The sequence below is a fragment of the Callionymus lyra genome, chromosome 13, assembly GCF_982586985.1.
Source record: "Callionymus lyra chromosome 13, fCalLyr1.hap1.1, whole genome shotgun sequence".
Lineage (NCBI taxonomy): Eukaryota > Metazoa > Chordata > Actinopteri > Syngnathiformes > Callionymidae > Callionymus > Callionymus lyra.
In genome coordinates, this window is record NC_141830.1 from 25,027,757 (window position 1) to 25,053,156 (window position 25,400).

General features: G+C 41.3%; 1 protein-coding gene across 1 annotated transcript in view; it reads left to right on the forward strand.

The window, feature by feature from the left end:
* The first annotated feature begins 5,339 nt into the window (after positions 1-5,339).
* rspo2 (R-spondin 2) overlaps positions 5,340-25,400 on the forward strand; it is a 75,923-nt gene continuing 55,862 nt past the window's right edge. Inside the window, exon 1 of the mRNA XM_087806277.1 lies at positions 5,340-6,099. Coding sequence (XP_087662403.1) covers positions 6,006-6,099 — 94 coding nt within the window. The 5' untranslated portion in view covers positions 5,340-6,005. The remainder of the gene's footprint in view (positions 6,100-25,400) is intronic.

A 25,400-nucleotide genomic window follows, 5' to 3' on the forward strand; every position in this document is an offset into this window, starting at 1 on the left:
ATATTTTAAATGAAGTTGTGATGGTTTCTCACAAATGTCTACATCCTCCAATACAACACAGAAGAAAACAAAACAAAACCCAAGAGTTTCTTCAAGCTTTTATCAAATGTATATTTCATATATTTTGATCCTCGTTCTTTATATTTGCGCTTTGTTCTCTTATATGCTCTTTGTTCTTGTTTTTATCAAAATGTCGTCTGCTGTGAACTCCAGAGGCATTAATAGTAAGTTAGTAATGGTTAAGTAAATGGTAAAGTCTATACTTCAATACTAGTCAGATATAGATCTGTAAATCATTGGTGGTGAAAAGAGGGGGACAGTAAATTAGAATATGACAGCATTATAGACTTAATTCAGTCAGTTTAGTAAGTAAGTAAGTAATTTTTATTTGTATAGCGCTTTTCCAGACCAGGGTCACAAAGCGCTTAAACAATCAAAACAATATTCAATAAAGTATATACTTTAAAGATCAAGATAAAACTGATAACACAACAGGACTTTTGGGTGGAGTTGGCAAGGCTTTCTTTCAGGGTAGGGAATTTCTTCGCGTCGCTAAATGATCCGCTGCTGATTTATTTATTTATTTTCAAAATCGACTCATGTCAACATTGTAATGCTACAGAAATTATGCTTTTGAAATGTGGGGTTTTAGACTTAACATGTATTTCTGTGACCTGATTTAGTTTTTGCATCTTGAGGTTCGACACAAGGTTGTAGCTTCTGAATGTCGAAATTAAGTGTGTAACGATATAGACCAGGGTTGATGAACTCATGCAAGTGGGCGGAAATTCCTTCTATAAGTCGTGGCATTAACAACATGTGTAACGGTGAGTAAGAGTTCACTTTTGAGTTTACACTAATATAAAAAAAAAACATTGTGTTGTATTCATTGTTGTATTTATTGTACATGTGTATTCATTTGATTGTTTTACATGTGTTTATGGATGTTTATGGATTATCCATCCATCCATCCTGTGTCCATTTGTGTAAAACAAAATTATTCATTTTTTATTCACAATGAACAAGCAAATTTTCGAGGCATTCATTTTTGTGTAGCAATTAAACTTCATGCCACTAGATAGCAGCAGTGATTACATCCTCTGCGAGGTCCTGGCGATGACTGAGCACGAGAGGATACAGTCGACACCTTCGGCTTTTATAGCTAAAAATTGTTTTGGACATCAGTTCTATTAATTCAACCAGAGGAGTGGAACAATATGTCACTAAAATTGTTTCGCATATTTTGCAAGTGACTCCAAATATATTGTATGATTAGCTGAATGAATCATATCGTGAGACGCGTGTATCGCTAAAACCCTAATTGACAGTATGTAGTCATGATGTGAACCTGTAGCCAGTATTTGGTGGATGTTAAATTAGGATTGAATATGTGTTTAAAGCTTTTGTCGGACACACACATAATGAATGTTGGGCCTGGATTTTATATGTAAACAATCCAGAGTCAGAGAATAAATAATATCTTGCTTTTCAGTTTTCAGGTAAGTTTCTTTTCTCGCCCCTCCTGAGTAGGTTAAGGTGATAGTCTCCTAAAATTAAACACTCATTTTCTACTCGCCCTCATGTCGAATAAGGGTTGGGATTATTTTTTGTAATTCTTTTTGAGTTACAGGCAGAGATGTATCTTCATTTGATGGTTCGCAAAACGCCTTTTTGTCCAGAAATAGATGGTTAAAAACATCCAAATACCTTCTCCATTTTAGTGTTTTTTTCATGGTTACATGAGGAACAATACCTTTTTATTTTAATTTTTGCAGGATCAATTCTTCTCATGTGGAGATTCAACCCAAGAGGGACGTTACAGACAAGCAGTATGGAGGTATTTGGATGCTTTTAAGTGTCTTTTTGGATGAAGATGAAGACGAAGACAACTACAGTCGCTACATTAAAATTAAAATAACTCTAAAAAGAACAGATTACTCTGAAAATAATCAACATTAGTCGACATGAGAGTAGACAATGAGTGAGTTTTAATGTAGGTTGAACTATCACTTTTTTAAATGCTCCGTCTTCTTCGAGACACTCATGGAAGATTTAGGTTGTTCCTCATGTAACTAGAACTTTTTTAAACTCTGTATTCTCAGTAAAGAGGAGTTCATAGGTGCCTCTTGTATTGTATTCTTTGACTAAATCGAGCTTTGTCAGACAATGGTAACCTTTAATTCAACAATTGAAATACAGCTTATTTCTTCTTAAATCACCAGGTTTGCTCCGCAGTGTTGCTCCACTGCGGTAACTCCTCAATATTCCTGGATATTGACATTTTCTTGACATTTAGAGTTTCGAGGAGCGAAGAAAAACTTGACATGTCTCATTCTCTCCTTGACATTTTGTAATGATGGCGACCTCAGAGTCCAGCACCGAGGGCTGAACTTTATTTAAGTAAATGATGTCTGCCCACGAACCGAAGACGGTCCGGTCTCTGGGTCCGTGATGAAGACAGCAGCTCTCCTCATCGCTCTTAGAGCATCGAGGGCTCGGAGCCAGACCCATCCGAATGCTGACGTCACCCCACGCTTCCGAGGCAGACGGGAGGGAGAGAATAAAGTGATTGGTTTACCCCCCCCCCCCCCTCCTCACCCCCTCACCCCCTCCCCCCCCTCCATGACACATCATGAAAATAAAAGTGCTGGAGGCCTAAATTATCACATTCACCTTAACAACGCACCCTCGGATGTTGTTTCAGAGCCCGATCCAAACCAGCAGCTCGGCCTGCGGCGACCAGGCCTCCCGACCACAATGTCTCACTGCTCTCTGGGTAAATAAATAAACAAAGACGGGACAAAGGTCAGTGTAGGTTTTGGCAAAGCAACAGCCCTGTTTCTTTTTCTGTCGGTAAGTTGTTAAAGCCAAACCCCCCGACTCCCCTCGCGAGAAAACTCCCACTGAACGAATCTGAGCGAATCGATTCAATTACTTCATCCAACGATGAATCGCTACTGTCTCTATCTCCTTGCTGCTCTCCTGAGCTACTTATTTTTCTTGGAAAACATCACAGATTAAGTGCCACACCTAGTGGCGAGAAGTGGAAGAACACGCTCGGAAGAAGTTCCCAAAGTTCACCTCCAGTGACACGAGTGGTTCGTCCGCCGTCGTGGGAGGAACGAGGGGCCGACGGTGTCGGAGTCTCTGCCGGCGCAGTCTGCACAGGTCGCCCCGTGATTTATCTGCGATCAACGGTTCAGGCCTCGCCGACGATTACCATTAATTTGAAGTCTGGGTGGAGGGAAGGGAGGGAAGGGTGAGTGTGGGTGGGTTGGGGGTGACTCCTGGGTGTGCAATAAAGAAGGCGTGATGCGATGGTTGACAGTTTCAGCTTCTTTCTTTAATGAGTTTTAATCGTAAGACTTCTCTGGATGGTCTTTAACGAGCGATGGAGGGCGAGGCCCGCGAGTGTGTTTTTTGAACTTGTTCATTATTGATCAGCTGCTCCATAAACGGCACTTTTTAAAATCCATATGAAGTTCCTTTATGTTCATTTAATAGTTGATAGTTTGTTGGTGAATATCCTTCCGTGTCCGAGTTAGACGACCATAAAGACCTATGGATATGTGGGATGCTTCTGAGCGGATCAATGAGGTGAAATGAAGTAAATTGACTCGTGTAAATAGTCGAATAAACAACAGCCAAACACAAAATGAAGTGGATAAATGCATTATATGTCAGTGAAGCAGCAAAATCTGGACTCATTTTTGGTAAAGGGAGGAAAGCAGAGTGTTTGAAAGTTGATTGTGGTGGTAACGATGTCTTTGCCTGGTTAAGAACTAATGCTGAGGGAATAAACTTGAGAAATATGGCAGCTGTGTTATACTTCCTGAAGAAGCAAGCACCGGATTTCCCGAGCATCCCACTCACATGTAATACATGTTGAAGTTTTTTTCTCAAAGATGCAGTAAGTTCCTCTTCATGACAATGTTTGACGCTTACTTTATAAAGTTGCTCTGAAATCTGGGCGGACAAGAGGTTACAAGAGTCCATTATGACGTAACAATGGCTTCACTCCTCCTCCAGCCAGCTGTGATCATGCCCAGCTTTTTATATACAACGAGTCCCTTAGAGGTGGAGACCATTGATGACTCATGGTGACAAACCTCCATGCTTGACCAATCACAGTGGGTGTGGTTATGGTTATAAACTCACCAACGGCTTTCTAAGAAAATGCATTTGTGGTTTGAAGTGAAGGACGGAACCCAAAATGTAGAAAAGTTTAGATCTTTTTTGCATTAAAGTCATAATTACCAGCCCATAATTTTTTAGATATTCAAATGTACTGCAAACATTCTTCAAAAAAGTGTCTTTAAATGACTCACGTGTCACTATCAAAACCTTGCAGGAGCCAAGGTCAGTTATTCTAAAGGGGGAAATTTAGCTTTCTATATTTGTATTATGAAGATTGAAATACAGCATAGTTGTTTGATGTTGTATCATGATACATCATCAGTTGTTTGATACTGTATCGTGATACAACATCAGTTGTTTGATAATGTATCATGATACAGCATCAGTTGTTTGACACAATATCAACTGATGCTGTATCATGATAGAGTCTTAATTTTGAAAGACCACTAGATGTCACTCTCAGTTTGAAAACTATGCTAGGTTTCATCGAGTTGGTAGATCAGAATCAAACATTATAACCCATCGCTACGTTAATGGGGCTTCAGTTGTTTGATACATGTATCATGATACAGTGTCTGAAAGTAGACTTCATGTCACTCTATGCATTAAAACATATCGGCACATTAGGAAATGTCTATTTGGTAGTAGTGATGTTTAACTATAACATTAGAAATTAAAACTTTTATTTTAAGATTTATTTCAGACATTCATTAATTTTCTGACGCTTATTCCCTAATGGGGGTTTATCTCACTGTAGGGAGTTTGTAGTAATAGTACTTTGTAGTTTGTGGGCGTGTATGATGCAAATATATTGTAACGATAATCCCAATAATATGCATCTTGTTTGTGAAACTTGTTGGTTGTTCTTAATACAAGAATTTTAAGACAAACTCAAGTCTTTTTTCTTACACCAAATATATTAGGTTAGTAATAAAATAACACATATTGATCTGTATTTATGTATGACTAATATGTTTACCAGGTGATATTTGAATTTATTTCAAATAACTAACCATTTTTTTTGGGGGGGGGGGGGTTTGGGGGGGTCATTGGAAAAGTTGTTGCGCACACTAGGACCCAGGGAGTGTCGTGACCCGAGTGTGGGTGGGTGGGGAGGTGGAGGTGGAGAGGGGTGAGACCGAACCAAATGTCATCCTCAACATCACTGAACTGCGGGGCTGAGGAGTCGGAGCGTCCACACGTGACAGCAGCACTATATGAGCGGAGGCGCGGAGAGCATCAGGACCAGTCGAGAGCCTCAGCAGCTCCTCTTCTTCTTCTCCTCCCTCACACGACGCAACAGTTTGTCCTCAGAGCTCGAAGGCGCAGGTAAGAGGGTTTTTCTCTGAGCGGCTTTTTCTTTCCACCGAGAAGAGCGAACTCACCTCCACGCGCCGCTCCTTGCTCTCCTCGGACCCCCGGAGCAGACAAGTTTCTTCTCCCCGGACAGGGATGCTGCCCGAGCCTCTCACCCGCACTTGTGTTCACGAGTGACCCAGAAGGAAGACGCGGATCTCGGAATAACATCTGGAGCGATTCCCGCGGAGCGACTTTTTACGCACGGTTTTTTTGTTGCGAGACTCCAGTTGAAGACTTCATTCAACATCCCCCGAGCATCAGGGTCGAGTCCAGGAGAGGATCTGGTAGAACTTCTCCCCGCTGTCACCGGACGGTTCGGAAAATGATCCCGATCAGCGAGCACATCTCCTCCCGTCTGCTGCCTGACACCCCCGAGGACTGACTGTGCCACACGCCGCTCCCTCCACCACTTCTCCCGGTGCCTCTTTTTTCTTTTTTTTGTTGGTTCTCCTCTCTTTTCTCTCCTGAACACATCATCACCCGGGCTCGAACTACAGACCACCGTCCAGATGCAGTTTCGACTCTTCTCCTTTGCCCTGATCATCTTGAACTGTATGGAGTACAGCAACTGTCAGGCGCACCGCTGGAGGAGAAACAAAAGAGGTAAATCGCAGCATCCTTGATGTGTCGCTTTTTTTAAAACTCTTTCATTTTTCGATATTCCTTCTGTTTGTTTTTTTTAAAACACGTGTTTCGTTGTGGCGTCAAAATCCCGATGCGTAAAAACGTGGGCGTAAAGTGGCCAACTTTGACCAGGGTACTGTTCTGGGGAGACCCTGACATTATTGGGGTGCTGTGGGAGTAATTTTATGAATAGATAGGCACCCCCCCTCCTGGTCCTCTTCCTCTGACTTCTCAACTCCAGACCACCCCCCCCCCCCCTCATAAGCCTCTTTTAATTAATCTCATGAGCAACTTTGAACAGTTGCTTGAAAACCCAGCATGACGATCAGCTCGAGGAAGAGGGGGATCAGCCTCTTTGTAAATACTCCTGAATGAATGGGGAGACATTCCCCCCATTACAAACATCCTCAGGGTGACAATGAGAGGAAAAGTTGCAACAAAAGTTGTGGAGCTGGTGTTTAGACCAACCCAGATTTGATCAGAGGTAACCTGTGCACGCTCGCTCTCCAGCCTGCCCAGCTGCAAATAATCAGGCAATCACCGCGAGATACTGGCACACACACACACACACACACACACACACACACACACACACACACACACACACACACACACACACACACACACACACAAGTGTGTGTGTGTGTGTGTGTTTTGAACCTTTCGTCGGACTGATAGCATCAGGGGAGATAGAATGTGAAACATCTACTTTTGGAAGCGTTTAAATCTGCGATTTGGTGGGAGCGGGTGCAGGGGGGGCCAGGACCTGGGTGGTGGTGGTGGTGGGGTTCCAGATCAAGAGGTTAACTCACACATTTGACCTCAAGTCCAGCTTCAGGGGGGCTGAGCAAGATAAGCTACACATTGTTACCCCCAGCTTTTCAGAAACATATGTTACACTTGTCGAGCTAATACCCCACAAATATGTGCCCGGGCGCTCCGAGGTTTTTTTTTTCTTCCTCAAATATTGAAAGACACATGTGTTAGAGATCATGGGACGACGGGTCCAGATATGCCAGGGTATTTTTCAAGCCCTCGAGGTTTTTTTTTCTCTGACAGCTTTTATATACAGTCAGTCTGGCACACACAGGGAGCTATCCAAACCATTCAGGACTGTTGAGACCCAGACACGTTCAAACCCAAATTTGGGCCACAATCAACAGCCTTTTAAAAAGTACAACATCCAGGATGACTCACACACTTCCTTTTCCCTCCTCCTGCATTGATTGTTGTGTACTTAAGAATGCATACCTGTATAAGCAAAGAGAAAATACTGTTAAAATGAATGGGTGAAGTGGAGATTTCTGTGGTTTCCAGGCTGATCTTGTCTTGTTTGCTCACACGCTGCATGACCTAACCATCCCTTTGACTGCGGTAATTGTACATATCCATGTAAACCAGATGACCCAACATGTTAAACGTACACCTCCTCCAACCTTCAACTCTCAGAGCCAGAGCCACAAGGAAGTGATGCCAACGAGCCTTGTCATAACATCATGGCAAGAAACAGGAGCGTAACTTTTCACTTTTTATTCTCTGGCTAATGATGCCACCTGCTGACTACATAAAAATCCAGCCCGGCACAGCCTACAGGGAAAGATATCGGCCCGGCCAAACCCCCCACGGCAAGAGAACAAGTAACAGTAGCCAGTGGTGTCGAGTTGCCATGTGATGCCGTTAACCCCTTCCACATCTACAACCAAACATTGCAAATTCAAGGCATGACGAGGCTTGTTTTGCAGATCATTTTCTGCGCGGCTCGGCGTAATTTGTCACCAAACAAATAGAATGAAATTGCAGAAAGATGAGCTGGATGAGGTCAGATCTGCTCATAGGCCGAAGCACGGCGTGTTAATTAGCTCAGGACTGACAGGATGTCAGGAGGAAAACAACTGTTCGGTACGACTGCTCCAGCCACAGATGGTGGATCAGATCCGAGCTGTTGTAAAAGTGATCAGTGTATTGGATTTTTTTCTTTCAAGAATAAATACAAGTCAGTTTGAATTGGCGAATAAATACTAGAGATACCTTTTTGTTCGGATTTTATGGCACAATAAGCTCATTGTAGGTCCACGAGGCTCCCGACTATGTAGTTGTACTACGGGAGTATGGATTAATACTATGGAATTTTCTGAAGTAAGAATACAGAGCCTCACAGAGTAATACTGCAGAGCCTTGTGGGTAATACTATGAAGCCTCACAGAGTAATACTACAGAGCCTTGCCGAGTATAACTGTGGAGCCTTGTTAGTAATACTAAGGTGCCTTGCAGAAGAATACTGCCGAGCCTCGTGAGTAGTACTGCAATGCCTCGTGGAGTAATACTGCGGAGACTCGTTAGTAATACTATGAAGCCTCACAGAGTAATACTTTGGAGCCTCGTGAATAAGACTGCAGAGCCACACAGAGACATACTAGGGGGCCTTGCGGAGTAATGCTTTGGAGCCTCACAGATTAATACTGCTGTGCCTTGCGGAGTAATACTGTGGAGCCTCATAGAGTAATACTGCGGAACCTCACAGAGTAATACTGTGGAGCCTCATAGAGTAATACTGCGGAACCTCACAGAGTAATACTGCGGAGCCACACAGAGTAATACTTCAGATCCTTACCAGAGTCATACTTAAACATTTGAACAGACTATGAACAGTATGAACCTCATTAAAGTGGTACGAAGTCATAACACAACAACCAGAATTAATACACTACGAAGTTCTGAAAAAAATTAAGAATTTTAACTGCAAACCTTTGATACTTTAATTTATTAAGACAATGCACAAACTTTTATCAAAGACAAACCTCTATACTACCAGTTACATCCTAGGTTGTCTTGTGTTTTTCAATAAAATAATAACAACAAAAATGTTACTGAAACCAGTCATGTTGTACCAGGGCCATTAATGTACTTCATAATTGTTTAACTTGTTGTTCAAACCAGTTCTGGGAAGCTACTGCCAATGCCAAGCTCATTTGAATTTGACAATTTCTTTTGAAAAAAAGTTCTTTGTAATACACGTAAAATAAATGTGGCAACAAGCTGCATGGCAGAGGTCTGCGCTCCCTGAATAGTTTGAGTAAACTCATGTGATTTAATTTGAAAAAAACAACAACATGTGTATGATTCTCTTGACAAGTCATGGCGTTTGTCTGGATCAGTGGTTTTCAAAGTGGAGCCACCGAGGGAAGAATAAAACATGATAGAATTTCAAGTATTTATATTTTCCGCCCTGAACATAACACAGGCAAACTACCTTGATCTTCGGATTCTCAAGTTTCCCATTGTACCTTAACACACCACCTGTGAAGATGTCATATTTAGTGTTATTCTGTGTGTTTACCAAATAGCTTGTAGCTAGCACATTAGCAGGAAATGGACGGTTGTATGACAGGAAACATACAAAAACTTGAAACTACCAGAGAGCAAACATCAAGGATGGTTTAACAGCCAAACAGGAAAATGGAAGATTTTCCGAAATAATGAACAAATAATAAACATTAAAAGAATATGTATAAAAGTTATCCTATAAACTCTAAAAGTTGATGTTTCTTTGTGTATTTTGAAGCATGTTCTGCGGTGGTTACCAACAAAAGAAAGGTGTTTGAAGGGCCTTGGCCTGGTGAAGTTTGTGAACTGCTTGTCTAGGGAAATTGAGAAAAAGATCTCTTTCAAGATCTTCTTTGCTAACTGAGGTTGCCAGGAGAGGAACCTTGCTGAGTGTTTTGTCTTATATTTCTATAGATGTTGCTGAGAATTGTAATGGAAAACTGGTACAAACTAACAAAACACATCAGTGACCGTCTAACCCTGGGTAGCGATGACTAATTGGTCTACAGAAGTAGACTCGACGATGTCAAACAAGTCAATTAAATGGTTGTAAATTACATTCCAGTCAAACAAGCGATTCAGACGCGGGATGGTTTATCCGCGAGTCGGTCCATCGAAAACAAACCAAAGACTCCAGGAATCCTCCTACGCGCCGGAATACAACCTCTAATCTTCACGCTGATGGTGAAGTGTCGGGTCTAGACGTCTGAGCTGCAGCGTGACCACACCGTGATCGGATATCAACAAGGGGATGTGCGCTTGTTTGCGAAGTGTAAATGAATGTGGTCACACGGTTTCCGCTATCGTTCACATTCGAGCGTCGACGCGACCGTGTGTTCTAGCCTCGTTTGTTGACCTTCAACCGTGGCCTGAATCCTTCTCGGCCTTTAATGCAAACGGACCCGTTGCTCAGATTGAGTGACTTGTTTTTCCTGTCCTTGGAAATCAAAAGTGTGGTGAAAGCTTACTCACAGGTTTGTGGAAGTAAGTGTTAACGTTGGAACCGAGCACTTGAGCGCAATTTAATATGTTGATTAAGTGCCTGACAGGCGAGAGAGGAAACCATCCAAAGAGCAGCTTTGTGAATCAGCTTTGCAGCTCCCGCCTTAGGAAACATTTTTTTTTTGGGGGAGGAAAAAAAAAAAAAATCCCTGCAGATGGCATTTCTGTTAACAAGGCGTTCTCACATGATGCCGCTCTAATCCAGGTGATCTCTTCTTCTCGCAGTCGCTCTACGGGATCGATGGTTTTCCAAGTGATTAACGGCTGTTGAGGTTGTGAAAAGTTATCAGAATGTGCACCAAAGCTGTCGCCTCATTCCCTTTCTCCGGTGAGTGGGAAAAAGGCTTTTTAGGGGATGAGAGAAGCATTTTTAAGCAGATCAGCTGGAAGCGGCTGAATGTGAACGGCATCACCTGAGAGGGATTACAGCGAGCCAAGCCTTGACCTGAGCCCGAGCTTCGGCGTCAAAAGAACAGAGCTCTATCTTTTCCCTCCCGATGTTAGACAGTCCGGCAAAATAACTGAGTGTGGGAGTGTATCAGCGCAGTCATAATAGTAATGGGTTGAATTTAACGATGTTGACGTTTATTTAATTGAAAATATTTCAATTATAATATTCACTTTTTTTTTTTATATAAGCATATAATATTTTTTTTTCAATATTTGATTTCAATAATTTCTGTATTGAGAAGTTGACATTTTTATTGTTGTGTAACGAATTTTCCGATGTCACTGATACACGTCCATATGCGACACGCAAACCTGCTGCAGGTGCTTATGAAGACAAGTCCAGGACAATCTTCCACACTTTTCCTGCGACGGACAAACAAACTATTCTCCGCGACCAGCACCTCCTAACTCGATGACCATGGACGGTCTCGGAGCTCACCGAGGCCTCTCGGGACAATGAATGACTTATTGAAAAATCACATTAGTCTGACCCGGCCTTCCAAGTCTGTCATAAAGACTAGCTCCTTGTTTGACCCACTAACCCATGCATGTCCATCCGGGCCTGTAGTGCAGCTCCTATGCAAAGTCACAGCAGTATCAGATGAAGTTGCTGAAAGACTCCTCAGTGCACTTACGTCTCGCTACATGACGAAAACAATCCTGCAAAGTGACCGAAAAACAAAGCATCTGGCTGGCTTTGATTTTCAACCTGAGGAAACTAGACATGGGAAGAGATTTATGACATGTGTGACAACTCTTGACCTTTAGCTCCTAGATTCTTTACTGTGATCTTCCGGTGGTTTTGTAAAAGTCATAGTTCACCCAAAAAATCATTTTCTTCTCACCCTCATGTCGACTATTGTTGAATTCTTTTCAGAGTAATCTGTTCTTTTAGAGTTATAGACAAAAATGTTTGTTCATTTTAATGTAGCAACTGGAGCTCAGTTGTCTTCGTCTTCATCTTCGTCCAAAAAGACACTTAAAAACATCCAAATACCTCCATACTGCTCGTCTGTAACTCTTGTGTTGAAGCCTCGATAAAATTAAACAAGTCTGTATTTAAGATTGTTTGTAGCAGAAGCTAAAAGGCTAACATGCTACACAGACAGGAAACACTAAATATCGTTCAAGCTCTTGTTGGTGTGTGATCACAAGGGGGACGTTACAGACTAGCAATATGGAGGTATTTGGGTTTTTAAATGGTCTTTTTTGGATGAGAAAGACAAATATTTTTGCCGCGATTTCAATATGAACGTACATTTTTGTCTATTACTCAGAACAGATTACTGAAAATAATCCTAACCCTTAGTCGACATGAGGGTGAGTAGAAAATGAGTGAAAATGTATTTTTGGGCAGACTATAACTTTTATTTAAAAGGTTTTGACATAAATTTAAATATGAAAACAAAAGTCATTTTATACGAGACGGACACGTTGACGTTTAACACCGACGCCATTACCCAATTAACGATTAGCCCGGTAAAAACAACAAGAAAACATCCTCCATCTTTTGATTCTCGAAATCAGTGTTTCGATCGTACCAAGGCATCTGTGATGATGTCACATCCTTTCTCAACCTGGCTGTTTGTCCCGTTACCAAGTAGCTTGTAGCTAACGAGTGGACCAAAGGAGCAGATATACAGTTATTCTGTGGAAGATTTTTTTCTGCTAGAATGGTCATCGAACATTCCAAAATATAAGTAAATACATCAAGTGAAAATGCTTGGGAGAAATATGAGTTCTTCTACTTGAGCAGGTCATAATTCTCGCTGCAGAGTTGCTGGGGCTTTAACAATCACAAATAATACACAGTTGAAAAATATGTTAAAAGATCAAGACAGGCGCTCTAGAAATAACCATTACTTGCTTACTTACTTACTTAACAAATAATAAGTATGGAAAGAAAATCAAAGGAAGGAAATACACTCAAAAGTTTTGGGTCCCCAGCCATAGGCTAATGGTGTTTTGGGGGTCCTCAGGAACCCCTTTGCACAAGAATACTTGCAATCAAGCTAAGCTAGCCGAGTAAACCTGGTTAAAACTTCCAAGACTGGAGTGATTTAGCCAAACTAAGCCAAAGCGCCATGAAAGGCAAGATTAAGCAACACTTAACAAATGATCTCAAGATGTTGCCACACTAAGCTATGGTGCTCATAAAAGCTTTGTTAACTTTATGAACAGTTAGAGCGCACACAACGACTTAATTTAGCTGGTTGTTAAGCAAACGACACAGCAAGACTTCAAATCACTACCAAAACTTTCTCCCAAACAATTGTTTCCAAATCAAGCCAGTTGAAGGGTGGCGATACCAAATGTTTATGAGTATTACATGGGTATAAATGTGGTTTTGTTGTTGTTTTTTCCATTTATTTTATTCAACGTTATCGTTCTTGACGCCTACGCAAAAACCCATAATATGTCTGATGTGGTGAGAAAAAGCATTGGGTGGATTCTCGTAGGTCGTCTCTTCATTCTCTTCTAATGAAATAAAATAAAAATAGATGCAATCAGTGTATCATATATTTTAATAGATGTCTTCCTTCAGTCAATGTCACTTGAATGGTAAGAAGTTTTTCTACCGAGGGGGGGTTTTGGGTTTGACGAAGAGAACTCTTGTTTTGCAGGATGTTTGGCTGGTTTACTCGGCCCCTATCACGCCACAGAAAACAATAATAATCATTCATGGTGTGCTTTTCTTTTTCGTCATCCAGTTCCAGTCGGCTGGCATGGCTTAATATCTAACAGATGTTTTTCTTTTCACTTAATCTTAAGCAAAATTGGAAGTGAAACTGTGTAAAGCGTGATCCTAATGCCGCCCATGTTGGAAAATTCCAATACAGGAGTTCTTCCCAGAGATGTTGTTTGTGTGCATCACCTCTGGTTTGTTCCTCTTTCCTCACACTAATCACACTATAATGTATTTCCTTATAAAGTTACTGAATATAAACAGCTGATTTGCTTCCAATCTCTCGACTTTATGGTGCTGTAAAATTTCTAATGTGGCAATCATTGCAAAGTGCCACAGTTAAAACTAAAAAAAAAAAGTATTTTTTTTCTTCTTCACAAATGGCTTCAGTGGTAGGAGGGCTGCCCAGAAAAGGGAGATGGAGCCCCTCGGACTTGGACACATACACTTCCACACTATTTAACTCTCGTATTACTAATGCACACCTCTAAAAAAAAGAAAAGTCTGTAGAGCTGTTAAACTCCACGAGTACAATAGAGCTACATTGTCTTTCTCCTTGATGGTTGTTAAAATGGGAATCGTTGAATTAGTTTGTGAGTAACTGGATGTTACAAACTGTTGCTACTTCTTTCAATGATTCCGTCTTGAAAGTGAGGATAACTTCCAGGATCGACGATTTGGAAAAGTTGCTGCATCATCGTGTAATGAAGCCTCAACTTTTCATCGATCTTCACGGAACTTAAGAAGGTCTCTTTAAGTCGTCGCACACACACACACACACACAGACCCACTAACGCACTCACCCCCACTTTGTGTTGTTGCAGAGGGCTGTGAGCATCAGTATGTGTTTAGCTGCTGTTTTTATAACAACAGGGAGCCAGAGAGCTCTTATCGCACCCACCCGTTAACACTCGACAGATGGACGCCCCCCAACCCCCCCCAAAAAAATCTCCCTGCTTTTATGGGACCTCTAATTATGCTTACACACCACATCAAAAATAAATCTCCGCCTGTGATGCCTTTGCTAAGAGGAGGAAGTGAGCTGGTCAGATGCAATTAAGCGTCTCTTAGCGGCGCTCGCTTGTAATTTGGCGGTCCACGTACGACCACGGCAAGGTAAAGGTGGTGTCACCCCTGCTGTTTCCTAACCACGCTCTGATGTAATGAGAGCGAGCGCCCATGTCCTGAATACACGACTGTTCTCACTCTAATTACATTTCAATGTACGTGGGAAAATTGCAGCACAGTTTCTGCAATAGTATGGAGGTGGTGGGGGGTGGTCGCACACCCTCCTAACCTTAGATGCTCCCGGTTCAGGAACTGTACTCCTGCCTCTGTTAGGGCTTGGTTCTGGTTCTGGCTGCGGTTGGATTTGTAATTGAGCACCCGTACGCTGAACGAAATGTTGCCTGTGGAGCTACATCTCAACCAGTCGAGGCAGGAGTTCCATGTGTAGAAGGTTTTTGACTTGATTCTTTCCAGGGCATGGAGCTGACTCAAGGTTTACTTCAAAACCCCAAGTGCCCAGGTCCTGTGGTACTGAGAAAGGCCTCATGGTTACCCGTGGAGCGCAGAAGCACCCGGTGTGTTTTTAATCAAAAACATGGCTGGGAGTCATTACTGGGCCCTCGATGCTGAGCTCATTGTCTCTCAAAGAGCGGCGGTGGTGGTGGTGGTGGCAGCGGTGGAGGAGCAGAGGAAGGAAGGGTTGCGTGCATGTCAGATGTAAAGAGGTCTTAGAAGGTCATCCCATGCAGATTTATGTGGTCAGAATAGAATGACTGGAGTAAAGTGATGGGAAGGGAGTCCACGAAGCGGTGGCAGAGTCATCGAATGAGACGCGTCTGATATCAGATCAAAGCAAGAAGAGTGTAAGAGGATCAATCGTGTAATGCAAGATAGGGAGCTCAGAGCATCACAATGTCCTGCCAGAAAAGTCTCTACCTCAATGTAATATAATAATTTTAATGTAGATTGTAATGTGTCAAGAGCATTGTAATAAAGAACAGGTTAAGCTCCTTAGACCTTCATTAAACATTTAATATATTTATATCTTTCTTTTTGAAGTTGCAGGGAAGATTCACTATGTACTCTAAACAATAATTAATAATTAATGTATGTTTTGTCTTATAGAGAAACTTAATAAGAGCCTGAAGTTGGTTGACTTGTGATAATATGGACTGGGTTTTTAATAGTAAGGCAACTGGACTGCTGAGTGTTTGAGAAGACTATCGGGAACTGAAGAAGCCTCTTGGATCCCATCAAAGTACACATGTCTGGCTTTTGGAACCTTTGGAATAACCATGACCTGGATAAACGAGAATCAACAAATCTCCAATCTGTTCATTAACTGAAAAAACGTATCTTTGGATTTCCAGTTTGGATCTTTTATTGTTACAAATATGTATCGGTGCTGTTGAAATCTGTAGTTCTTAGATCAAATTGTTTGATTGTACCTGACACAGCGTTTCCTTAACGTGATTTATTGCTTAAAAAACCTGCACTTAACTTAATAGAAATGCCTCTTCTTCATCTCATTGTATCAGGTGCTACCGAAAGAGGGCAAAACACGATCCGTCGAGTGTCTAAAGGCAGCAATTGAATGAATAGTCCATTAACATTACTCAGATTCCTCTGCTCTCCCCCATGTCGTGTTGCACTTGCATCGCGTCTCGGCTTCTCCTTCTTTACTGGATATTATTTGATTTGGACGAGGGCCAGGTCTCGGGAGCAGCGGCTCGGCTGTGTAAACAGTTGTCACTAGAATGGCTCGTAATGAATAAGTATCTGTAGGCAAGGGTCACTGGCAGTTTACGTGTTCACCAGCTAATGGATTCAGAGATGGTACGGCCTCGCTGCAGTAATGGACAGTGGTCAAGTGTAATGGACAACGTGGGGCTGGTTACTATCAAAGAGGTCGATGCATATGCATGAGGACAGTTGAGACACTTGTTGTTTGAGGAACCAGCCAATATCTTGATGCCCAGATGTTATTGCAACGCTGTCCTTTGAGCCGACCTTCATACCTTCGATTTCCTTTACCCAGAAGCACAAGTGGTACTTTTTATTTTACGTGATCCATTCGGAGCTTTTGTACGCACAAGCTTTATAGTTTATGAAAACCTTCATCTTAAGCTAAATGAAAAAAGGGAGGGAAAAAAAAAAAAGTCCTGAGGGATGAGACGCAGCAGCCGAGAGCCAACTCAAGGTGTTTCAGGATGTCTTGGCAAAAGCTGGACGTTCAGCGACAGCTTCGTCAAACACCAGGTGAAATATTGTGCAGCCTGGACTCACGCTAACTATACTTCAGCCAAGATGAACATTTCACTTAAGTGGAGAGTTTGCCTGAAGTTCACCTTCACGTCGACTAAGGAGAATTTTCAGACTAATAGGTTTAAACATCAGTACTGCTCGTCTGATACACACACATTTACACAATTTCTTTTTCAGAAGAAAATCGTGTTCTTATTACGAAAGGGACGTTAATGATGAGGAGTATGGTAGTATTTAGATGATTTTAAGTGTCTTTTTGGACGAAGAAAACTCGGAACCGTCATATGAAGATACATATTTGTAACTCCAAAAAAGAACAGATTACTCTGTTGTAATCCCAACCCTTGGTCGACATGGGTAGAAAATGAGTGAAGTTTGAAGTTAGGGTCAACTCTTACTGTTTTGATTGAAAGTGGAGCAAAACTCAAGATAGACTAAGTTTGGAATTCTTAAATCCAGGAAAACTAACTTAATCAAACCGAATAAATGGATCAATTTGTATTTTCTCCTCCTTGAGAATCTTGGTTGGCTCTCTTAATAAATATATTTGAACCCTTTTAAGCATTTTAAATAAATGCATTTTTGTGCCAAGAAAAATGGAATCAGCCTGTTTATTCTAGAGTTATTCTCCTGCCACTGAATAAATTAACAAATGTCACATCAAGATCAAAGCTCAACTGACTGATCTATTGATAGATAGACAGATAGATAAGTTTTCCACTGCTACTAACACGTGTGACCACTACATGATCCATCACACTATTTAATTATAATACACTTACAGGAAGTGCCAACTTTTTTCTCTGATCAATTTATTTATTTTAAATGTAAAACGTCTTTGATGTTGGGGGGGTTCTGTGGAGAGCGACATGTGCTAAAGTGAGACCAGGTCTTTGACTCGGGTCCCTTGTGGTGTGCTCCACTTTTGACCCTGGCGATCACCTCAGATCTCTCTATGTTCCTCAGAGGGCACGGAGGGCCATGAGGTTGGATCTTGCTAAAGGGTTAATGAACTGGGACTTTGTAGTGGACGTTGGCTCCAGTTACCATGTGTTTGCTTACAGTCGTTGTTTAGAAATTATAACATCAAGCACTTGTTTGCCTTGTTAAAACTAAATGTAAGAATGATTTCATAATTGAATGGCGAGAGCTACTGTTTGCAATATTAGCAGGAGAAGGCGAGGCTTTGTTTGAAAACAGACAACTTTGATTCGCTTTTTCTTTAGATACTTACTGTCTGAGCGTTTTATGTTTTTTTTTAAAAAGATGGTATTTATGTCTGTGACTCTTGTCACGTCAAGACGCTCTTTTCAGTCAATTATTAAAAATAAGTGAAACAAACTTTTTATTGTTTTTATCATAAAGTCTGTGAATATAATGCCGACACTAAAGCTTTCCTGTTGGCGACCACTGATATAGATGATTTTAAACATATATATATATATAAAATCGGTAAAAATCATCCACATTAGGAAAATGTTGTCACAAAACTATCTGGAGCTTATTATCCATGTGTTTGTGTCTTCTCATCTGGACTATTGTAACAGTTTATTTTCATGTCTCGCCTGCAGTTCATACAAAACTCTGCAGCCAGAATTCTTAGCCGCTCTAGTAGAAGAACTCACATTTCTCCAATCCTTAAAACTCTTCACTGGCTGCCAGTTTCTTTCAGGATCAACTTTAAAATTCTCGTTCTTACTTTTAGAGCTACTGACTCCTTCAGAAGAAACATCTTAAAACATTTTTATTCGTGCAGGCTTTTTCTTGATTTTCTGAGACTCCTGTGTTGTTCTCGGTGTTATCTTGATCTTTTAAGTATATATTTTTATAAGGTATTGTTTTGATTGTTTAAGCGCCTTGTGACCCTGGTCTGGAAAACGCTCTACAAATATTACTTACTTACTTACTTACATGAATTCGGTCCTATCCGTGATCGTAGTCGAATTGTAACTTCGTGTTTGACTTACATTCACGGCGAGTCATCGGACGATGTTTGAATCCATCATCTCCTCAAAGCCATCGGTTCTTGTTTACCACTTGAAACTAAACAATCAGCATTTCAATTGTGTTTTTTTTTTGGGAATCCCTGCAGAGTTTTTGAAAAGCAAGTCAACATGACACAAGTGTCTCCGATCTGATGTCTCTGGGAAACATGAAGGATCCACATGCAACTCCCTCTCTGTTCCTCAGATGTGTGCACTGGAAGTAAAGGAGCTTGGACAGCGCGATGACAAATGGGATATGAGCAGTGAACAGGGTTTAAGGTGGGGGGGTATGGAGGCTGGTGTTGCCATGCTGGCTTGGTCAAGTATCCCAAATATGTTGCGAGCTTATTGATCTTTCCCCGCGATGGTCCGTGCTCTTGTCTCGAGCAGCGGGGGGGGCGTCGAGCTCTTGTGCGTGAGAGTGTGTGTCCGCGGGTGTGTTGCTGTGTGAGTGAATTACTCGATGCGCAGCACGTTGAGCTACAGGTGTGAAAATTAGGTGTGAGTTTTATGTGTGATAAATTACCAACATGTGGGCTAATCTGAGGCCGACCCGCCCACTGTTGCTTTTTTTTCTATCCAAGAGGAAACACATTTCTCGCACAGCTTGAGGGGCGTTAAAGGCGAATACATCGGGAAATATTTAAAGCAGTTCCTCACCTTGACCTGCGATTCTCAGGGTCGTTGCTAACCTTTTCTTTCATGAGCGAGGCAGCTCTATTACGGTCGCAGTAAAACAATCATGTCGAGGTGACGACACAGTTAGGACTGATTATGTTGTGCAAAGCGTGTTGGTATGTTGTCGAGATTAAGAGAGGAAGGAGCATTTTTTTATTAAAACATTCTTCGAAAAAAGGAATTTCCTTTTCATTGTGGAAACATTTTGTTTGTGCCCGTCTCTTGACGTCACACCGAACTCGCTCCTGGCTGTAATAAAAGGTTTGATAAATCCTGTTGAACTTTTAAGATTGCTAAAATAATCCATCTTTTTTTTGTGCTTTCTATTTGGTTCTTCCATCGTTACTTGAAGAAAGAAGATAATATTGTGTTTTTGAAAGAGTTTCTTACGCCCAAATTTTGAATTCATCTCAGTTGGTTGTTTTTAAACCTTGCATTCCCATCTTGTCTCACTGCAACAACTTTCTCAATAGATTTAATTTGATCAACGTTCATCTGACGGGTCTAAAATATGTATTTGAAGATATTGAAATAAAAAAACGAGTCTGAATGGCTTTTTATTGTAAAAAAAAATCTACCAATAAATTGAGGAAAACACACTTGTTTAATTCCCTATTTTATTTGTTATTCTATTTGTTTTAAAACTGTAAAAGAAAATGTTTATATGTAAGTAATTGAAGATTAATTTGTGTCTTAATATCTATATCAAATAAAAGCCCTTGACTCTTCAGGTAAATTGAACGCATCATAAAACCATTTTCATTAAAATAAGACAAAAACTGACGAGCATCCTTGATTTGATCTTGAATTTAAGTGTAAAATTCCTTTAATATAAACTTTTCTTTAAAGCCAAGCCCGTAATAAACTGAACCAGAAAAAACATGATTAAAAAAGACATTGTTACAGGAATATAATATAATACATTCTTGCCAGAATGTATCTAAAAAAACGTTTTTACTCTTAGGGATTTTTTTTATTTCTCCACTCAGAAACATCTGGGCCCAGAGTGAAGTGGACATTTGGCCCCCAGTTTTGATTCCTTAAAAAAAAAAACTTCAGTGCAAAAATAGCAGAAATATTAAATACCTACACTTTTCTTTGACCGAGCAGGTCCATGGAAGAACCACATGCCTTGTTCTGACGCCATCAGCCGTTCTAAATCTCCCGCCGCGCTTCAATGCCGGACTCTTCGAAAGCCGTTCTCCACCTGCACATGCTGTTTTAACCGAATTATAGAAATCAAAAGCAGACACTGCGTGATGAGCAAGCAGCAGGGATTCCCAGGCTGTTGACGAACAAAGAAAATGTGTGTGTACGGAGCGAGTCTATAATAGAAACCCCAGTGTTTTTCTGTCCCATTTACGAGCTAAATCCTCGGGATGTTCCACACATTATGTTTATAAAGTTCAATTTAAGGTACAGCCACTTTAACAGCTGAGTCGTAAATACATCAAATCCAGAAACAAGACTAGAACGGAAACTTAAATCCAGCTGTTGTGGACGTGTTAGAATAATAGATTTTCCACTTGAACAGACTTTTAACCTGATTTGAGACGTTCATTGTCTTCGGGTTCAGTTGACAGGGACCGAGAGCAGATTCCCATGTTTTTCAAGGCCCAATAGATCTGTAAATGGTTTTTACGGGACCACGATCTCCAGTGAGGAGGCGATGCTGTTTCTAGTTCACCACATCAAGGTCTTCTCCCTGAGCTCTTTTCCTTCTCCATCTTCTCACACGCCTGTTATGATTCAGAGCTGAAGTGCAGGACAACGATAGCGGGAGATTAGTGTGGTCGTTAAAAAAAAACGGGATCTTTAAGAGGTTGAAACTGAAGTCGAGGACTCCAGCTTTACGCAGTAATTCTTTATTAGGATCATATCGAGGATGTCAAGGCGAAAGACGGTCTTTAGAGGAGAGTGTGGCGGAGCGATGAGGCAGAGGTGCAGGAATGGTTTCCAGATTGACTTTCAATGTCTCTTTAAAAAGTTCACATCTTGAATGTTCTGCCGATGCTGAAACATGACATGGTGGTTTATATCCACGTGGTAACGTAGGCAACAGACGGATAGAAGTTGTATCTTGTTATTTCAACATTTTTTGTTTGTTTCCTGTCTTTTTTTAAAACTTTCTTTCAATGAACTTTCAAAGTTCAAATTTCACTCATTTGTTACTCTCATGTCGACTACTGTTGGATTATTTTCAGAGTAATCTCTTCTTTTTAGAGTTACAGACAAAAATGTTTGTTCATTTTAATGTAGCGACTGGAGCTCAGTTGTCTTCGTTTTCATCTTCGTCCAAAAAGACCCTTAAAAACATCCAAATACTGCTCGTCTGTAACGTCCCTCTTGGATTGAAGCCTTAACATTAAGAACTGTTTATAAAGTCTATAGTTTAAGGTTAGTTAAATCTTGCGCACTGTTACTCGCAATGTGTTTCAATGACAATTAAGATGTAGCTGCAGCTTCGGCTTCAAACTCTGTATAAATTTACAAAAGTAAAGTTTCCATAAGTTTACTCCGGTTTTCTCCCGCAACCCAAAACCATACACAGGTTTATTGGGAATTCCTTATTGTCCGTAGTGTGTGAATGATTGTGTGTCTCCGTGTACCATGTCGAACTCAGGGGTGTCCCCCCCAGTCTCGTAGATGGGATGGACCCCCGAATAATATCCACAGCTGCTATTACATTGTCGACTCATTTTCTGAGTCGACAATGTAAAATATAACGACACTCCAAAGGTGAACCAAGATGTGGAAAAGTCGTCCTTGAAGCCATTGTCTGCTATTTTCCTTCTAACAGATCAAATACAGTAATGTTAGAAATCTTGATCAAATCAGGAAATGGAATGAAAACATTAACAACATTTGCAATGCATTTGTGCTAATCTTGTTTTCATTTTGTTTGTCTGTGGAAAGTACTTACCAGGCAGGGATTTTTTCTCTCTTGGGACATAAAAGATCTTCAAATAAATCGTCGCTATCAGATGGAAATCGATGCTAGTGTTGACATTATGTATTGCCAAGTTAATAACATGGAAAAGTTTGTGTATCAAATCATGATTTACTCTATTTTAAGAGCTGGTTGTATTAAATCAGTGACTGTTTTAGAGTCACAACACTTGTTGTTACATATTAGCACTTTCTTACTGGTGTTTTCTACACATCTGATTAGTTTTCTTTCAGTAACAGAGTTCAAATCCTATTTATAAAACTACAGATTGCTCAGCCTCCTGCAACCCTGTTAAGAATAGAAAATGTGTACTTTGTTCTACAATCTTTTTTTTAAATTGTTTTTAAAAAAAATATGATTGCTCGAGATTCAGGTTTGATTCCTGATCAGCACAATTCCATTTTTCATTAATCAAAATAAATTAATGAATACAAAATGTGGCATTCTTTCATCACAGAAGTTTTCTACAATTACTTTTCTAGTTTACTCTTTAAAACTACTATCAATGTTTAAAATGTGCCATTGGACAAAATATGAGACCCCAATTTGATTAAAGTATTTCAGTAATTTTAGTATTTTCGGTTTTAACTCAGGTTTGTCCTTAAACCTTTTAATCCATCAACAAACTAACACGAAACTCCTACTTTATAAAGTTGAGAACCTCTCGTTTGCCCAGATTTCATATGCATCTTGGAGAGAAAGACCTCCACCACTGCTTACCTAGTTCTGGAAGCAAGAGTTATGGTTCACCTTGACCCAGAGAAAACACAAAGGATACCACAAAACCATTTGTTTTGGGGCCTTCGGGTCACCTTGACCTTGAGATATCACAAGGGTTTAAGGGTCAACGACTCTGAAAACTCTCCTGTCACATGTAGTAAATGTTGAGGTCTTCCTCTCTAAGATGCAGTAAGTTCCTCATCATGACCATGTTTTCAACAAGTCCCTTGGAGGTGGAGACTTCCATGATGGATGACGCGCAGTGACAAACCTCCATGATTGACCAATCACAGCAGAATGGGTGTGGTTCGAGTCAACAAGGTTTCATCTCCAAGTGTTTTCAGTGGGCGGAGCTTAAGATAATTTTCTAATGTCAATATTTCAATGGAAATAGAGTTTTGTACAAACACACACTGATGATACAATAGAGTCACACATCACAACAACACACACACACACTGATGATACAATAGAGTCACACATCACAACAACACACACACACTTTGAGTCCAACATCACAACACACTACGTACATACTTTAAAACAAACGCACATACACACTCTAACACACATGCACATACACACTTGAGTTGCACTTTAAAGTTCATATCTGCTAAATTTGCTGAGCTGTGTCTCAGGAAGACTTTGGCTGAGCGGACATTACTGACAGCCTGTGTCGATCTTTTAAATCATTACAATCATCGAGACTCTCTCCAATGCTAAACATGTGCTTACAGAACCGATCTGTTAAAGTAAGCCTGTGTACAAAATATGTCCATCTTAAAAACTTGACTATTTCCATCTGGGAAAAAGTCAGAGGCAGGTCCAGCATATTTTCTGCTAAATTGGAGCCGAAATGTTTCCCGGCGTCCACCCCTTCAACCCGTTCTGCTTTTTCTCCCCAATTCTTTGAGCTAAGTGCGACTTCCAGATGCATGACGCAAAGGTCCACGGGTCCGAGAAACGCGGTGGGTTTGATGTGATTTTTCCCCCCGTACCGGGCTTTTTAACAAGCTCGAACAATGTCGAGCCGTTACAGTGGCTGCTGAACTTTGGGTGAGAGTGTTCTGAGGCTCTTTTTATGGTAGCGAGCCCGCGGCGTTGCTCCGTTCCATCAGAGCTCCAGAAGGAGGCGGTTGTTTTCTGTGCCGGTTGTCGGCTGTTTTGTCCCACGTCTGCCCTTTTCTTTTCCCCCCTGAGATCCTTCTCTTCCCTCTTAAGTGGCAGAAAGCTTCTCCCATCATTTAGTGGGAACATGGGTGGTGGACAATAAACAATAATTGTCTCAGTGCCACGAGGAAAGGGTGTAATCCTGCCCTTGAATATGATGCACATGAGCCGACGATCTTGACCTGGAAATGTAGCTCTTGAAAAACCAGAGGTTTGTTCTCGCTCACCATTTCTTCTGGTAGAAAAGACCTGGGCAGAGTTCGCCCGGGGGCCCCATGCGGCCCTTTGACTGTATTTATGCGGCCCTCGTAATGTCAAAGTATGATCATGTATAAATGGGAAACATCCGATCATAACCTGGTCCACCTTCAGTCACAGTACATTCCTCTGGTGCAGAGACAGACTGTGACCACTAAGACAATCAGAAAGTGGACACCAGCTGTGGAGGACGCCATCAGAGACTGCTTTGAAACAACAGACTGGGATGTGCTGCTGAGGTCTCATGGTGAGGACATCAAGGGACAGACACACTGTCTAACGGATTATTTAAATTTCTGCTTGGACGTTGTCGCCCCTACTAAGACTGTCCGCTGTTACCCTAATAATAAACCGTGGGTAACAAAGGAGGTCAAGGATGTCCTTAACAGGAAGAAAGTGGCATTCAGGAGCAGAGACAGGGACACCATGAGGTCAGCTCAGCAGGAGGTGAAGCGATGCTTGAGGGAGGCAAAGGACACCTACAGGAGGAGGTTGGAGGAGAAGCTGAACCGAGAAGAAATAAGAGAGGTCTGGGATGGTGTTAAAACCATCACTGGACACAAGAACAAGGCCTCTCTGACTGCAGTGGACACGGTGGAGGAGGCAAATGGACTGAGAAACTTTTTCAACAGGTTTGAGCAGGTCACCTCACCCTCACTGCTGCCCGCCTCAGGACCTGCCCCACCTTCTTGTGCCCCCCCCAGCTCCACACAACCTCTTCCCAGCTTCACCTCACTCCAGGTACAGGATGTACTTCGGAGGATTCGTCCAGGGAAGGATGCTG